This window comes from Cydia amplana, chromosome 19 (genome assembly GCF_948474715.1).
Source record: "Cydia amplana chromosome 19, ilCydAmpl1.1, whole genome shotgun sequence".
Lineage (NCBI taxonomy): Eukaryota > Metazoa > Arthropoda > Insecta > Lepidoptera > Tortricidae > Cydia > Cydia amplana.
The window spans coordinates 1,413,521-1,431,915 of NC_086087.1; the positions used below are offsets into that span (position 1 = coordinate 1,413,521).

The window sequence follows — 18,395 nt, forward strand, 5'->3', positions numbered from 1 at the left end:
TCTTCAATGACGCTTACACTTAAAAAAAGCTGAAGTGGACAAAAGGGAAGCCTACCTTTATGAACATACCATGAGTGAGTGCTAAAGAGGCCGACTACAAATGAAAGAAAAAACCCGACTACTTAAAATTTCACTTTATTTAAAAAATGTCACACCCTACTGATATATTTCATGTTATCCTAATATCCCACATACAGATGTCTTATGGTCACCCTAATTAGAACGAGATGCAGGGCTCTAGTTTGACTTCTCATGTGGACACACTTTTTGGTCAATGTACTCGATCCAGTTTATTAACTCTAAATCCGTGAAGAATTCATACTGGGGAGAAACCATTCAGTTGTGATGAACGTGTCAAGAACTTAACTCGGAAAGGTTTATCCATAGAAGGTAGCATCCTATAGAAGTGGTCTACGCGTGCCTCCGTGAGGGACAAAACATATAAATTCGACCAATCATAGCGTCGCATTGCGCCGCTATGATTGGTCGAATTTATTTGTTATGGTGGGCAACAAATGAATTCGACCAATCACGGTGGTCAATTTACGGTGGGGAATAAAACAAGATGCGAGACTGTGACAAGGACAAACAATAATAGCGCTTTCGCTGCTACTCCTACTGAAAGATACATAAGACTATCTCGTTCTGTCAGTTATCCCCACCACTCATGCCCAATCCAGTTATACTAGATTCATGGGTTTATCAGACCACACCGGTTAACCTTTTGGACGCCAATGACCGATATAACCGCACCGTAGGTTCAACGCCAAAGACCGATTAATCGGTCACAGACCACAGAGCAACATAGACCTACGTGAATATATGCATAAAGTTCAATTTCAGTTTTGACACTTCGGTGACGTAGCGTCAACGTGACAGCTTTTGTGTTTGACACGGCGTCGAAAATGTTAACCATACTGCTGCAATGCCTGCAATATAGGATGTGAAATAGCAGGTGGGGTAGCGATATCGCCTTAATAAGTGAAATGGTTTTAGAAATAAAATTAAACATATTTTTTCGTTGGACTGTTTTAATTAAGTACATACATTAGCATTTACAAAATTCAATCTTAGAAAGCTAGATTTTCTTACACAATGTGGCAGATTTAGAAGAACGACAAAGTTTAACTTCTTTTTGGATCTTGTGATTCTGATCTGCATAAAATATGCTAGATCTGCTGATCTTTCCGGCGATTCCAAGCTTCAACATGGTGCTGCGCTATTGTATAAGCAGTTGTACCAGGCCTGACCAGACTCGACGTCAAGGCGCGATAGTAGGACTTTATCAGAGACATTTCAGTCTCCTCTGGATACAAGTAGTCTTTCAACTCGTAGCACATGCGGTCTTCTGGGCAATCCAGAGCCCTCAAGCACCCGGCATACTCGGACCAAATGAGCTTCCGCCATTTGACATCATGTCTTTGAGCTAGAGGCACTAAAACGCACGCAGCGAAGTTGTTATCCCCATAACTAACCGACTGGAACTGTTCAAGAAACTGCGTGTAAAAACCTTGGAAATTACTCAATCCAGTAAGCGGTTGATCGAAGTTAAACTCGCTACTCCTCTTAAACAAAACCTCAAGACATTTCTGTAACAGGATCTTGATCCTCGCGTCCAAGAATAAGGAATTATCACACAGAAAAACACACATTAATCGACAGAATCTATCCGTCACGTTTATGTCTTTCAGGAGATCGGGAAAGCAGTATTCGTTAAACAAGATCCATTCTAAACTGCTCCTGATGACGAACTCTTTCGCTGTTGACTCGTTTAAGGCAAGAACTTTTTGAGGAGTCTGCTCTTGACTCTTGCTGTATAGATGTAAAATGGGTAAATATATCCAGTCTCTAGGTAGTATCGGTTCTTGCCACTTTCTAAGTACAATATTAGCACCAGTATCTTTGTAACTAAGGTTTATAACTGTGCTGTAACACAATTTTATCTCTTCTATCGATGTGAGCGCTTTCGAGAAGCCATCAGCGTCGGATAAAGACACCAGGTTCATCAGCCTCTCTGCTGTGAACCACTGCTTATTGAACACAATGTTTCTAAACAAGAACTCCAGGTCACCACCCTTATCAACTCTAAGAATGTAGCATAATTTATTTGCCACCGCGTACAACAAGTCTTTCTTAGATTCAGGGACGTCAATTTTCACGGCAATTTTTATTATGCTGATTACAAGATCTGTCTCCGTTCTTGTGAACCAATTGTCACTAAGGCTTGGCGATTTTTGAGCGAGTTTCTCGATATATGGCTCAAGGGTTTGTACGAAAGTCTGTGCAATTTTTTCTTCGTTTACAGCTTCGAGAATATTGAACAAGGATGCTAAGAATGGCACAGGTGACAAACTATTAAGTATAGGTAATGTTTTTAATTGAGAGTCCACAACTGAAGAGCCTAGGCTCATCAAGTTTTTTGTGAAATGCAAATCTTTGGTTTCTATTCCCGACAACAGATTCGAACTGGACTGCAGGTGAGCTGCGATGTTTGAAAATCCCCCAGAATTCGAAAGTTTGGTCAAGGATTCCTTCAAGAAGCCCATATCCACTTGATCTAACGTAATAATTGTATTACAGCAGTCCAGAACAGAGCAAAGCAGACGTAAATGACCGCAAGTGTAACTTTCATTTTGAGATATTTGTGCCAGCCATTTTCTCGCTCCTTCTTTCAGTAAGATACAGAGCTGTCCTTTGTTACTATCTGGCAGTTTTTGAGTACACCATATTTTGCTGGCAAACTGTAAAATTACTGCCGCGTGTGTAGCATTTAACACTGATGATGTAACAAACACATCTGTGTTTTGGACATGTATGTACAAAGCTGATAATAACATGGGGAATATGGATAAGGCTTCATCCACACCAAGATCATGATGCAGGAAGTTAGTCATGATGCAGAAGGCTTCTATCTGGACGCGTAGGCCACTTGTCCTGTCTGCTACTGTGCTTATACATTGCAAAACAGGTTCTAATATAGAGTACTTTGATAGCAATATGTCACCGATTTCTCTTGATTGTAAAGAAAGGACCCTGAGTAACCTCATAGCTAGTTGTGACAACTGGTTATTCTTGTAATTCTTAAAGATATCTTTAACATTGCTCATCAAATGTTCCATTTTAACTATTGTCATGGCTGTCTCAGGTGAATCTCTAGCAAGTCTAGTCAAAATTTGCAAGCAATATTGAACAGAATTTACATTCGGTTTTATATTTCCTAAAATGTACTGTATTCTTGTAAAAATATCAGTTCTCAAAAGAGCAGCTATGATATCAACTTCAGCCAAGTGATAATCTTTTAATTCTGACTCTTTTGATTCCAATTCTTCAATTTCTGACTTGTCATTTTCGAGGCAAGGCTGCTGCAGGCCGGCTTCAAACCCTAATAAGGCATCTAAACTTGCTTCATCTATCCTATTATAAATTAGGTTTCTTATTGCTTTCAAAGAAGGTTCAATAAGAGCTCCTGCCTTATCATCTAATGAAAATCGTAATACGAAAAGTATTTTACTGAGCGGTATGTCTATTATGCCTTTGTAAGTGCCTGCGGAGTAGTATTCTAGTATTCCTGCTAACGTGTTTAAAGCGAAGATTCTCTGCTGAGTTACCATGGAGCGAGTCAGTTCGAATAGCTCTGTAAGGGTGTATCCCGGTCTATGAGGTTCTTCACCATGATGGAAAAGAGTTTTGGTTTCTTCCGTATAAGGTAAGGTGTATGGTAACAGGTATCCTTTGAAATCAAAGCGGGCTTCATAAGGTTTGTCAGGGGTGATGTTATTGCTTTCCTTGATGCCTTTAACCCACTCAAGTTTGTCCTTCTCTAATGAGTCAAAATGCAGCCATTTATTGACATTAGGGTGGGATAATATGTCATTATCCCAAGCTCCATCATCAGTGACTGATGACTCCATTGGTACATCCTGTGGTGTCATTTTCTGGCTCTTTGGTGAATGTTTATCATCCGAGATTGGATTCTCTTTTTTCCGTTTAGCTTTAATAAACTTGATCAAATTAGGATCCATTTCAGCAAGTAGCTTTTGCTGTTCCTCCAATATTTCCTTTTCAGACATTTTATTTAATAAATTAACATTTTCAGAATGGATGACATCAGCATCTTTTGAAGACACAATGCAACTTTTTTCTGGAAGATTAACCTGTTTAGAAATGTCTGTTTTACTTGAGTTTGATGGCTCATCAATATCCATTTTTAATGCTTTCTCTTGCTGCTTTCTTTGAATGTATAATGAATGGATACTTTTTGAACCGGGAGCTACATTAAAATCGCATTTCATAGCTACAGGAAAGCCTTGAGTAGGCATTGGTTTGAAACTCAAATCTACATCACAATCTGTGTTTTTTTCTACGATATTGCTCATAACTGAAGATATTACTTTTGGATAGTATACCTTGTCATCGTCCATTTCTGTTTCCCTAGGAACTTCTTCCAAATTCTTCTCCAAAATGTCTCCCATAACGGAGCCCGTACTGCTTTCGAACCGGACTTGCTTTTCATTTTTGAGGCCCTTAGCCTGTGCGTATTTTGAAAGTTTACGCCTAACAGACTTCTCAGACTTACTACTTGAGGGTTTTGGAGTTTCTGTCACTTGCGGCCGCAGATTTGTTACTGCAGCCGACGGGCGAAATTTAGCGTCCTTGTTCTTTTCACGTAAGTATTCTTCTTGCATTCGTAGAATGTCTTCTTCATCTTCTTCAGGGTTGGGACGTTTGAGCATTTTGTATAAATAATATTGCCGATATATCAACAAATATGCGAATAACGATAATTTCGCTATGAAACGAAATGCTGCGAGCGAGTGCGCTTCAGATTGTTTTCATGATGTGACCGATGTGACATTAGATGATGGTTTGTGAAGGTTGCCATTCTATACGATCATAACAAGCCAACTCAACAAAAACGCGTCAACTTCATATAATTTTTAATGTGAATCTCTTGTAAATGAAATAAAATGTTTATGTTTTACTTTGTCAAGTTCAATTTAACTTTGAGATATTTTTATTGTGGAATCAAAAAGTATTCGTGACATGGTTTTTAACTTGCGCGTTTTGCTAGCGCTATTCGTAAATGCACTTATCTGTCAATTTGACATTTCAACGAACACGTGACCATGACATAAGGCTTATAGGTTAGAATTTTATTTTGAAATCACTCCTGTTTAGTTTTGTTAGTGTATGATAAAATATAATAAACCTCAAAATGCCCAACGTGAAGAAAAACATGGAGAAACTGAAACATCCAAACAGTAGGAAAACTCAGAAACTAGCAACGAAAATGAAGAGAAACGAAAAAAAAGACCAAAACAAACTTGGCACTCACATCAAACAGAATTTAATAGGTGAGAAAATCCTATGGTTCAAGGAGAGGATTCCTGAGGATTGTCTAGTATTAACCAAGGAGCAGACTTTGGAGTTGGTGGAAACTTATCTAGCAAGATTCGACGAAGAGCTAGAACAGATTGCATTAAAGAATTCTATAGGTCACCGTAAGAATCGTCATCAGCATGCGAGTAGGGAAGACATCATTAACATTACTAAGAAGAGGGAGCAGAATGAGTTCGAGACGTGTGGTCTGGAGATGCCAGACCTCCTGGACGCGGAGCAGATGCAAGTTTTGAGGAACTGGAACGGAGAACTGAGATTTCTGCAGCATTTTAAACTTAAAAGATTTACTAGAAAGCATTTAATATAATATTAAGTAGAAGACTGTCTTTTATTGCGTCCTTCCACACTATTTCAATAGACACACGACACTTGGTAGAGCAGAAGGAGCAAAGCTCTTCTTTTCTGACTGCGTCTGAGCGGAGTACTTACAAATCATTCTGTATGCCGGTTTTCCTCACATAGACCTTACTTTGTGTTGGTGGCGTTGACTCAAAATATCCGATTATTCAACCAACATAATTAGAACAGCTATTTGATAGCCATTAATTTTCAATCTGTGACATAGCAATTTAGTCGTTTTAGTTCAGTAGCCTCATTTTGTTATCAACTTGTGTCACTGTTTGTCCCCAATTAATTAAATCATTTTTAATAAAAACAAAATACAGCTAGCTCTATTATTTGGTGTGGTAAAGTAAAGAGTGAGTGTCACAAATGACGCTGACTAAAATCTTGTCTAACATAGATTACTTTATTGACATAAGATGGGTCCACATGTGGTCCACACAGAATGAGCCAACTTGTGAGAAAGTTGTAAAGGCTCATTTTGTAATTGTATGGACTCCCCTAATGGATACCTCATCCTACTGCACTAAGCAAAAGTACAATAACTAAAGTCTATTTTTTTATTCGGTAGACTGAAATGACAGTTAATAGTATGAAATGACATTTCATGTTCATACTATTAACTGTCATTTCAGTCTACCGAATAAAAAAATAGACTTTAGTTTAAAATCTCATGAAAGTTCATGTTTAGAAATTGAACAGCCATAATTTTACATTATACGAAAGGTTAATGTAAAATCAATGTTATTACATAGAAATAAAACACAATTCAGCTTAAACATTTTTTATTGCTTTTATACTAATGAGGAAAGGATGTAAATGATGCTTTTAGATCTCAAACATATGTCTAGGCACTTTGAATAGTCTATAACATTACTTAACTTAATTACTTTAAACAATTGCCTCCCCAAAGTACATTAAACATAATAAAGATTGTTCTTTTGGATGGACTTTGTACAGTCAACATCATATATTCAAGTAAATTTACTGAGAGTTTTATAAATAGGCTAAAATATTTGATATAGTACCTATGTAGGTCTTTCCACTGACGCGGAGATAAGAAGATACATACACTATAATCAACCAATAGCATTGGTTGAAAGTTGTTATCCACATCTCTTCCCCAATCCGCTGAATGGGAGGTCACCTCCGCCCACAGGCAAGACATCCTCTAGACTGAGCATAGTAGCGCTACCCTCTCTGCCACAAATATACTATTTACAGTACATATCGTGTCAAATATTTAAAGGGGCATATGTACTGTAAAACGTTGTACGATACGCGTGCGAATAGGTAATTCGCAACTCGTGTCGATTTAAAACACTCCCTTCAATTTCCTCTTTTCCGCATTTGTATCGTAAATAACTATTTCATTCATTTGTGTAACGAAAATATAAATAAATAAGGGTACGAGTAGCTTTCTTACACCGTGGAAACGACTAACTGAAATTGTTACATGTATGGGTAAATGGCCGAGAACCAATGATATGAAACGAAGGCTCAAAATTCAAGTCTGTAACTATAATATTAAGCAAGAATGTATTAAGATAAAATATAAAATTACGAGTATCAAGGATTATAAACCGATATTAAAGAATCTTCATTCTTACAACATATTTTTTTGGCCATTTAAATAATTTTTTCAAGTACAGCATATTTTTCGTGATTAATATTTTCTTTATTACAATAAGCATTAAGTAATCCTTTTTATCTTAATTTTAGAGTAATTTGAATAATTTAATGATATATTTACATGTGATTACTAAATACATACATTTATAGTAAACTTTATACATATTAGTCGGACAGTTTTATTCATAAAATACAAATTATCACACAAAAAATACACAACACAAAACAAAGACGAAATTTATACACATTCTTACACCTGTGAAGTACGGTTAAGGTAACCCATTTTTACTCTTCAATAAGGTGCCGTCTGAATATTAACTTATAAAATGTGTATCCTACGCGTCTAAGACATATGAATTAGTGATATAAATTTCTAACGCATGGCAAATTAATGGATTATTCTGGTGAGATTAATGGATAAAAAAGGTAGACTAGACAGTTATACAACCCCAATTCTTCCTATTGCAAGATAATTTAATTTTTTTTTTTACATTTTAAGGTTTTTCATTTAATTAATTCCATTATGTAACGATCATTAGTCATTAAATTTGTTTCCGTTCCACGAATTAACCAATTAAATTATTTAACTGTGTATTTTATTAATTCATCCATACAACACTAGGTACTCATTAGGTTATGTACCAGTGTAAGAACTTTGTTTTTCGAACTGTTTTGCATATCTAATTCGAAACGCACAAATCCTAAGCGTAGCGTACTTAATACTGTACCACGTATGGGCACGTATTTATAATAATTTGAATTAAAACATAATGTAACATAACATAATATTAATATGTAATAGTCCTTTAAACTTCGGTTAAATGTAGGACCAATTTTTGTGACACAGTGGAATCAATTAAATTAAAGACAAATTTAGTTCTTAACATGTAAAGAAAATGCTGCAAATCTTAAACTAGGTAACTAAATATTTAGGAGATGGATGCAGTTTATTTTTATATTTTCTTTACTCAATCATTGTAAATCTATTGAAGGAGATAATTTAAAACATTTATGTATTTCGTTATATTGAGATCAAAATAAAATATCATAAACAGGACAAAGTTATTTATTTAGTCAGGAATATCAGAAAAATTCGAAACATCGCTTCTTTGTATTTTAAATTATCCCTGTATGTATAGCTATTTGGGGCATTATCTATGAAAAGGGACCTTATTGTCGATGGCGCTTACGCCGCAACAGCGTCGCGCGGCATTGTATTTATATCGGAGCATCGTTAATAATGGCGTAAGCGCCATCGACAATAAGGTCCCTTTTCATAGATAACGTCACATATTGTATAGCTTCATATAATTGCGACGTCATCGAATATATGTCAATGTCATGAAATTTGACAGCAAAAATACCACAAAGGGGAGAATCTTGCTACATTGTATATTTTTGCAGTTTAAAACCATGTATACTTAGACTGCAATCATTACTGAAACGCACTGACACATAGAGAGCAAAACTCAATGTTTGTAAAGTAACAAAGAGGAACTGTTGACTCTGTCCTAATATTTTATTTTAATTCCATAAAAATAATGGTATTATAATTTTCTCTTTGTCTATGCCCCCTCCTGTTTACGTACGAAGTAACCTGTAGTATAAATATATGACATATTTCGTTACATAATGGAATCAATTAAATTAGCCTCAATTTAAGTTGTACTAAATTAATATCCATCATTATCTTTTATTCTTTCCAGTAGGAGGATCTCCAATATAACTTTATGAAATATTAATCTAATAAAATAATGCTCCATATATTTTATGTCATATATAGCCCCAAAATGTCCATAAACAAACATATCTGAGTGACTCGTTTAGCCTATGACATAATACCATTGATATGAAAGGATTCTAAGATTAATAGAAACAGTGATTTGTATCTATGGTATTATTTCAATGGCAGAATGACAAAGTCACATAGTTCTGATTGTTTACATTTGTTTTAACAAATAAACACCGATATGAACTGAGTTCAATTCAATTCTAGTTCAATTTACAGTCCAAAGACAATAAGTAGGTATTAAGAAGATACTATATTTTCTCTTAAAGTGTTTCCTCTTAAAGAGACGATTAAGCGAAGATAAAACCAAATAATTTTCTTAATTTTTCAAAATAAAGTGACAAAGCATCACTAACTGCGGATGACACTTATATCGAATACTGATATGCCATGTACATGAATATTCCTATAATAGGAATGTTCCCAACATGGTACCAGTCATTATTCCGAAGTTCCTACAGGATAGGACAGTCAGCAGCAAACTTAGTAAGTGCTCAACATTAAATTTTATGGTTAGGAGATCAAGACTGTGATATTTTTAATTATTTAAAGTAAATTGACGTTTCTAGGGCCCGTTTCTCAAAAGCTTGTCACATGTAATACAAGTGGATGTCACTTTTTGACAGCTTTTGTTAGAAAGGGACTTCCACTTGTATTACAAGTTACAAGCTTTTGAGAAACGGGCCCCTGGGCGTGAGCGTGTCAATTAAAGCTCTTGTATGTGAATGATAAAAATTGTGACCAAAATTTGAGTCATCTTTTTGCATTTTTATCGAGAGCTGCTATGCTCTATACAGCACAACCGAGGTTTGAATGCACTATTTTTGACCACCATACACATTATCCCTTTGACCGCCAAAGACGTCAACTGACTGACTACAGCCCAATATCAACCTTCGTGCATTCGGACAAGGTTCACGATGACGCGCCGCGCACGCAGGCGTAGCGTTCAAAGGGTATCTATGTTTTTCTTCTCATTTATATTTGTCAACTTTTTAAAGCGCATGATTTACTCTAGCTAATTAAAAACATAACTGTATAATTTAGAACACATTAAATTAGCAGCTGACTGGTCCTACCTAACAAAATGAGATGAATTCGAAGGCTTACTCAAGGCGATCAGGTGAAGAGCGGTAGATGGTAGAAGTCGTAGCCTCGCTGCCCGCGCGCCGCTAGCCAGATGTACACCACGTGGTAGGCGCCGGGGACGAAGCAGATCATACCTACAACAAAGTACAAACAACACTCATAACTGTCCAACGGTGGACTTTATTACAAAAGGCATAAGGTTCACCAATGGACAGTGACGAGATGGTAATTATGAGGGTCATTCAGACGGTGCGAGAACTCGCATGCGAGTTTCATTAGTATTTCATTCATTTCACTTCATTTGTAATCGTTCCGTTGAATTGAATATAACCTCAATAGTCCGCAATGTAATTACTTAATAAAATTTTGGTACAAGCTTTTATCGTAAGCTATTCTTAGTGCGAGTTGCAGTGCACCCGCACTTGACAGACTGATCAACTTCACCCGGCGCGCCGCGGCCGTTTACTATGAAACTTTCCATACAATAAAATTTAGCGAACTCTTTAAAGATGACAAACAGTTTGGTGCAACTGACCTTTAATCGTTCATAGAGTAAACTATAATAATGTTGGGAATTCCACTCAAAGGCAGCTGTTGTAACTTTCCTACAAAAAAGGTGTCATTGATAGTATTTAATGTGTTTTAAAGTACCTGCTACAAAGAACACCGCTCCCTGCAGTCCATTCTCCGGCTCAGCAACAGCAAAGGCTCCCATCCCCAGCAGCCCCACTCCAACTACCAGCAGGATGACCGCTGCACACACTGTCTTCCAGTTCTCTCTGACTTTCGGATGGTTCCAGCAGTACGTTGCTTGTGTGGCCTCTACATACTCATGGATGAGAGAGTCCGAGTCTCGGGAGGTCGTGTCGTCTGTGCATTTGTATGTTTTATTACTGGAAAACAAGCACAAAAGGCCAAATAAGTTTTTGCCATAAATATAATTTTTGGTACAAGCTTTTATCGCTGACTGTACTGTATGATGAAGACAGGAGGTGGCCATAGGAACTCTGTCATAAAACAACGCAACCTAATTGTATTTGGGGTTGTTAGAATTGTCTTGAAGAGTTTTAGTTGCCTGTGGAAAGAATAGTACAACCACCAAACAAAGAATAGTAGAATTGTACCAAAAATTACATTTCTGCCAAAATAGTATTTTATACAATCGTGATATAATGGAGAGCTTTTCAGTCGAGTACCGTGTTTAGGCAACGAAGCTTGCTGAGTTGCCTAAGTAAGGTACGAGATTGAAATGAATATTATAGTTGAGTTGGGGTCCCATAGTGAAAAAAGTATGCGATTTCACTTTGGTATACGACATCTTAATTCAAGCATTGCAGTTGACGAGTAGAAAAACTTATTTACGTGCGGCTATTGTAAACCTTAAGAAAATAATTATTTATTTAAGACTAGCGACCCACCCCGGCTTTGCACGGGTTAACAAATTATACATAAACCTTCCTCTTGAATCACACTATCTATTTAAAAAAGCGGACAAGTGCGAGTCGGACTCGCACATGAAGGGTTCCGTATTTAGGGGATTTATGACGTATTTAAAAAAAACTACTTACTAGATCTCGTTCAAACCAATTTTCGGTGGAAGTTTGCATGGCAATGTACATCATATATTTTTTTTAGTTTTATCATTCTCTTATTTTAGAAGTTACAGGGGGGGGGACACATTTTACCACTTTGGAAGTGTCTCTCGCGCAAACTATTCAGTTTAGAAAAAAATGATATTAGAAACCTCAATATCATTTTTGAAGACCTATCCATAGATACTCCACACGTATGGGTTTGATGAAAAAAAAAATTTGAGTTTCAGTTCTAAGTATGGGGAACCCCCAAAACTTATTGTTTTTTTTTCTATTTTTGTGTGAAAATCTTAATTCGGTTCACGGTTCACAGAATACATCTACTTACCAAGTTTCAACAATATAGTTCTCATAGTTTCGGAAAAAAGTGGCTGTGACATAGCGACGGACAGACAGACAGACAGCGTGGTTTTAAAGATCTAAGCATACATAGGGACAAACAGACAGCGGGTAGCGACTTTGTTTTATACTATGTAGTGATATCTATTTGAGTTCTATATTAGAGTTCTGCCCCATTAAATAGAATTGCAGAAAATATTAATAATATAAAAATCTGGGGGCACGGCAGTGCCCCCGCCAAGTCGAGCGCGAAGCAAACACTGCCGTACCATCCTTTACTGGAACCATTTCGCCGCATTTTCAGGCCCCTATTTGAGAACCTCCGGATAAGACCAGAACGCAGAAATTTTGGTCATCCAGTAAGCAATAATCACATACTTAAAATCCAAAATTTCAAGTCTGTAGGTCATTTAGTTCCGAAGTTAAGCGAAAGCAAAGTTTCGCATTTATGACATTCATTCACTCATGATCATCAGAATAGAATTAGTACTTCCCATAAACTCAGAGAGCTGAAATTTGGTTAGGTTTAATGGCCACATAAAGGGTAAACCTAAAAATATTGCAATATCAGTCACGTTTTAAAGATCTAAGAACTGCATAAGTAAGTTGGTAATCCCATATAAATATATGATATTACAAAGTTACTGTTGCAGTTCCAACAAATTGTAGGTAAAGGTACACTACGATGTACGATGATGTGAGTATGAATGAAGATATGTTTAGTTATGATATGTATATACATAGCATGGGTATGAGTACCCGAAAAGGAGGACTTCCTACAAAAAGAGATGAGATCCCATCAAAAACATTACATGTAAAAAGGTGCAAGTCTCGCAACGCTTTTACTACCAAAAAGTTTTGAGATGTAATGTGAAACTAGGGTTTGCAATCCGGATCCGAAATGTATGAAATTATCCGGATCTGGATCCGGATCCGCGGATATTCCCATACATTTCGGATCCGTCGTGCAAACCCTATGTGAAACCAAGTCGGTTATTTTAATCAGTGCCAGGGGGTGTTAAAACCGTATCAATAAGATATCTTTAATTTGTAATACATATAATGACTTGGCAATCGCACATAATACTTTACTCGTACCGTACTCGTAAATAAAGTCCGTCAACCAAATCTTGTCAGTAGTAAAAGGCGGCAAATTTGAAAAATCGCGGGTTAGCAACACTGTGTTCAAATAATTCCAAAACGCGTGTTATCAGTGTTTTATCTGTGGAATGTGGATCGTCAATGACAGCCGTCACCTTATTTGTTTTCATTTGGTTTTCATTCTGAATCGTTTCTGTTTCAAGAGATATTTCTGCTATCACCATTAAATACCAATACATTAAATAAGAATAAGCAAAGCTAAGGGGCCTACAATGTACAATCATGCTCGTTGATGGTAAACATTACTAAAAATGGAGGTTATGACAAGTACTGGAAGAACTCTTTCGAACTTTTAAGATTATGTTCAGTTTTTTTGTTTTAGGGTTAAAAGGCATAAATAAAATGAAAACGTATGCCTAAATCTATCCAACAAGACCATAAATTGTGTCCTGGAAACCGTCCATAGGCCCACATATCTAATATTTTCAGCAATCAGTTGTGACTACTTACAAAGGTAAACCTTTTAAACAGTATTAAGAGCCTTGATTATATCGCCGTTCTTTCGCAATATCTACCTAATCCATACATGTTTGTTGCAGGATTAAATCTTGCCCAATATAAGGCGTTCGTAGTAGAAAGTATCTCTTCAGACAATACTTACCTATGGCGGTTTATATACGTGTACAACGCAACCAAGTCGAAAAGTGCCCCTTATCTTATTTACCTTTAAATTAAATAAACACCCAAATATCAGTTGTTTTATTTTTAATATGTATATTGTACAATATATACCAATCAAAAAAATTACACAGGTATGTCATATTCATTCAGAACAGTACACTAATTTACATTAACAAGTGGCATATTATATTGTAAATAACAAATGTATGCACTATCTAATTATCTGCATTTTGATATGATTTTATTTTAGTATAGGGAGTTGTTTTTGATATCTTCAAATTTGTTCATCATTTTGATTAACATTGTTTTAACATCGCTTTTAAATTGTCCGTCCATGTTTCAATTTTTTTCAATAAACCGCGAGTGACAATTTGAATTGACGTACGCAGGGCGCGCTCAGCGGAAAAAAAAATCTTATGGTTCGATGTACATTGCTGCTTTTCTTAGCGCAATACTGCTCTTTGAGTGTTGCCCTACTTTAGTTTGCTTTACATTGCTACTGACAAGATTTGGTTGACGGACTATATGTGTAATGCTCAAACTTTTTTTTTTTTTTTTTTTTTAATTTACTGTTATATAAAAACACATACATAAACAGTAACAAAAATTTCGCCAAACTGTAGAACAGTTTGTTGGCGGTGCGCTCTTATCTTTTATCTTAAATTAAAAGTTAGTAAGTACCTAAATCTAAAACAAGCTCAAATAGAAGTGTACAGAAATACAAACAAGTATAACTAGTTAACAGTTCACCTCGATTTAACTGCACTAAAAGTAATAATAATGCTATGTAGTGTACATATACCTATACTAACAGTGGTTTTTAGAATAATTATTTAACAATATTTCTTTAAGCTTTGCCTTAAGACTACCTATTTTTAATTTATTTTTCTCCAGTAAGAGAGGATATTTATTACAAATCTTGGGTGTTACATATTCTTTAGTTCGTTTACCGTAATAATTTTTAGCCGTGATTTGACATAATTTCCTCTTTTTAGATGACCTAGTATTATAGTGGTTAACAGATCTCTCAATTTTAAAATCTTGGGTATAGTAACATTCTATGGCATTTAGATATTCTACTTTACATGTAATCGGAAGGATTTTACAAGCCAAGAACAATTTTTCATAATTAGTTCTACATTCATTTTTTATGTTTCTGCTAACTAAGTATTTTATCAGCCTTATCTGCAATTGTTTAATTTGATCCAAGTAGGTTTTAAAAGTGAGTCCATAACAGCTTAATCCGTAGCTCAGCAATGAGTCGGCAAGGGCATAGTAAACCATGTAACTGCAATTAGCGCTAGCGTTATGTTCAATTAGAATTCTTTTTAATAGGTGACGATGATCCTTTTGTTATTATGCAGCCGTGCGATGGCCAAGTCATTATACGTATTACAAATTAAAGATATCTTATTGATACGGTTTTAACACCCCCTGGCACTGATTAAAATAACCGACTTGGTTTCACATTACATCTCAAAACTTTTTGGTAGTAAAAGCGTTGCGAGACTTGCACCTTTTTACATGTAATGTTTTTGATGGGATACATTTATTACAGCACACGCTGTAATAATGTAATGACAGACTAATATGATAGGCATGCAGCATATAAATAAACTTGAATCAGTCTGAATACTCTGAATCAACTTTCTGTGAGAGCAGACTGAAGATCAAAACAAATATGTCATAAATTAGCTCAAACCTCCAACTATAACGAATTAATTTTAAAGTTATTAATAAAATTAGTTTTAGGTATATTAACAATATACTGTACTGTATGCTTATATGTATAGGTACAAGATCTTATTTATGTTTACTTTTTGTTAATTTTTAAGTTTCTATTTTGGCATCCACAATGGCCTTGCGCGTACGCTCGCTCTGTGTGGTACTGGCTATTTGCAAAAAAGTGGAGTAATCTAAGGTATTTGCAACGAAACAACATGTTTTCATCATTTCATATCATCGGGTGACAAGTAAAAGTCATAAGTACTATCAAAAAAACCGGCCAAGTGCAAGTCGGACTCGCGCACGGAGGGTTCCGCACCATCAACAAAAAATAGAGCAAAACAAGCAAAAAAACGGTCACCCATCCAAGTACTGACCCCGCCCGACGTTGCTTAACTTCGGTCAAAAATCACGTTTGTTGTATGGGAGCCCCACTTAAATCTTTATTTTATTCTGTTTTTAGTATTCGTTGTTATAGCGGCAACAGAAATACATCATCTGTGAAAATTTCAACTGTCTAGCTATCACGGTTCGTGAGATACAGCCTGGTGACAGACGGACGGACGGACGGACGGACGGACGGACGGACGGACGGACGGACGGACGGACGGACGGACGGACAGCGGAGTCTTAGTAATAGGGTCCCGTGTTTACCCTTTGGCTACGGAACCCTAAAAATTAAAGTAACAATGCCTTTTATTACACTTGTAACACGGTTTATTGTCCAATAATTTCAATGATGTTAGTTATAGTTCGTTTTTTTTAGCATTAGAAAGAAGGTAAGCGATCTTGACATGTCTTCTAATTGAAAAATGCTTTTTAAAAATCAGTAACTTATACTTATGAAAGCAGAAGAATATAAATGTTCGTATTAGATTCATAATTGTTACATATTTGCCGTGACTTATTTTTAAAACATGTTTTTCAATTAAAAGACACATCAAGATTGTTTACCTTTTTTCTAATGCTAAAAAAAACGAACTATAGTGACTTTTACTTGTCACCCGACGATATGTACTTTATTATCTCTTTATTTATTTTCCGTCTTAAGTTAGGGTTTTTATAATATGAATATAAAAGTAAAATATATAAACACTTACAAAACAATAAAAAATACATATAAACACATTATAAAATAAAAAACCTAACCTAGGGTGCCGCTGGCAGCGGGGCAAGGCCCAAGCTACCGGTGGTCAGGGCTGCAGAGAGAGGAACCGACGGACTATCTGGGTCGTGTCCAAGATCACCGCCTTCTGCATCTGGCCCTTGATCCAACCACCTAGCGCGAGTCTCTCAAGATGTTGGTCGAGACTCTTCGCTATTACAACGTTCGCTGTACTTTATTATTATTACTATAAAGACTTGTTTAAGAAGTAGGCATATCTAATTATTTAATAGATAGGTTTTGAATTAGAAAAATACACACTTTCAGTTAGCATACCAGTCACTATCCGATAAAAAGATCTCATATTTACTCTAGCATATTTGAGAAGTAAATGATCAACAATGTTAGAAATTATTGTTGGTTTAAGATTTTGCAATAAGCTGCTCACATAGTGTTATCTAAGTACTAGCTTTTGCCCGTGACTTCGTCCACGTGGTGTTAGTAATTTGGGGAGCTTATTTTTGATCCAATCTGCTTTTTACCGATTCCCCGTACAAACTTCCACCCCCCTTTTCACCCCCTTAAAGGATGACTTCTGGGATAAAAACTACCCTATGTCCTTCCCCGGGACTCAAAGTATCTCTATACCAAATTTTAACTAAATCGGTTCAGCGGTTTAAGCGTGAAGAGGTAACAGACAGACAGACAGACACACTTTCGCATTTATAATATTAGTATGGTTTTACAGTGTTTACTAAACTGTTTCAACAGGGCAAGTTGTAGAACATAATCTTATAATTACATTGCGTATTGCAATAACTATCACACGTTGTAATAAAAGAATAGTTACTGCCGATTAAACAATGCCCGATATTTCTAAATACTTGCTTCACTTTTTCATAACAATAATCTTGTCAATAAGGAAATACAGGTCATTGCCCTAGTTTAAATTAGCAATAATTAGACCGATAATTAGTGTGAAAAGAAGTGTGAAGTAAGTCTGCGGGGCGCGAGTAACGGCTGCCTCGATTAGACCAGTTCAAAAGCCTTTTGCCCCATTAAGGCCAGTCTCTGACTCACGTAAAGGTCAAGATCGCGACAGTATGGCACAAAGAAATGTCCGGAATGACGCCCAATTAAACTTACAGCTGTTTATCTATAGAAAAATAACGTAGTCAATAATTACCTGGACAAATATTCACTTCCATTCTTATATTTATTATTCTGCAACGGCGATCTGTCGCCCGTAGCGCCATACACTTTTATAGCTTCGTCCGTCTCTTCCTCGAACGCGTCGTCAATTGAAAATCGTTTGTCACTATTGCCGAACGGTCTCGTCATTATTAAATTTTATTGTTCTTTAATTGGATATGTAAAAGAAACATTACAACTTATTACAAAGACAAAACAATGCCGTCAATTTGTCATATCAACATGCGCCATATTGATTTCACTATGTTCAAAAACCATCTCTAATCAAATTATGTAAATTGCGATGTATTTTTGTATCTTATTTTTTCGTTATAGAATAAATTTTGTGAACCGCATTTAACAGTAAAGAATAATTATTTACAGTAACGTTGTTTCCGCTCGATACTCT

The 18,395-nt window shown here is 36.0% G+C and overlaps 3 protein-coding genes across 3 annotated transcripts; 1 reads left to right on the forward strand and 2 right to left on the reverse strand.

The window, feature by feature from the left end:
- Positions 1-1,148: 1,148 nt before the first annotated feature.
- Positions 1,149-4,813, reverse strand: LOC134656819 (RNA polymerase II-associated protein 1). The gene has a single exon (XM_063512344.1). It carries the CDS (start codon positions 4,731-4,733, stop codon positions 1,170-1,172), a length of 3,564 nt encoding a protein of 1,187 aa, XP_063368414.1. The 5' UTR covers positions 4,734-4,813; the 3' UTR covers positions 1,149-1,169.
- A 291-nt stretch (positions 4,814-5,104) lies between these two features.
- On the forward strand, positions 5,105-5,719 carry LOC134657322 (translation machinery-associated protein 16 homolog). Its single transcript, XM_063512896.1, has one exon. The coding sequence runs from the start codon at positions 5,216-5,218 to the stop codon at positions 5,705-5,707; it is 492 nt and encodes a 163-aa protein (XP_063368966.1). The 5' UTR covers positions 5,105-5,215; the 3' UTR covers positions 5,708-5,719.
- A 4,455-nt stretch (positions 5,720-10,174) lies between these two features.
- Positions 10,175-18,263, reverse strand: LOC134657268 (transmembrane protein 134). The gene is made up of 3 exons (XM_063512845.1): positions 17,982-18,263; positions 10,904-11,145; positions 10,175-10,386 (listed from the first exon to the last, which is right to left on the reverse strand). Exons 1-3 carry the CDS (start codon positions 18,134-18,136, stop codon positions 10,283-10,285), a joined length of 501 nt encoding a protein of 166 aa, XP_063368915.1. The 5' UTR covers positions 18,137-18,263; the 3' UTR covers positions 10,175-10,282.
- Between the last annotated feature and the right edge of the window lie 132 nt (positions 18,264-18,395).

What these genes read in the sequence shown, in the direction of transcription:
- LOC134656819 (XM_063512344.1), bottom strand. Translation starts at nt 4,733, where the DNA reads ATGCTCAAACGTCCCAACCCTGAAGAAGATGAAGAAGACATTCTACGA.
- LOC134657322 (XM_063512896.1), top strand. Translation starts at nt 5,216, where the DNA reads ATGCCCAACGTGAAGAAAAACATGGAGAAACTGAAACATCCAAACAGT.
- LOC134657268 (XM_063512845.1), bottom strand. Translation starts at nt 18,136, where the DNA reads ATGACGAGACCGTTCGGCAATAGTGACAAACGATTTTCAATTGACGAC. An exon ending in GGAAGTGAATATTTGTCCAG is followed by an intron (nt 11,146 to 17,981) that starts GTAATTATTGAC and finishes CTTGTTTTCCAG; the next exon opens with TAATAAAACATACAAATGCA. An exon ending in AGCGGTGTTCTTTGTAGCAG is followed by an intron (nt 10,387 to 10,903) that starts GTACTTTAAAAC and finishes ACTTTGTTGTAG; the next exon opens with GTATGATCTGCTTCGTCCCC.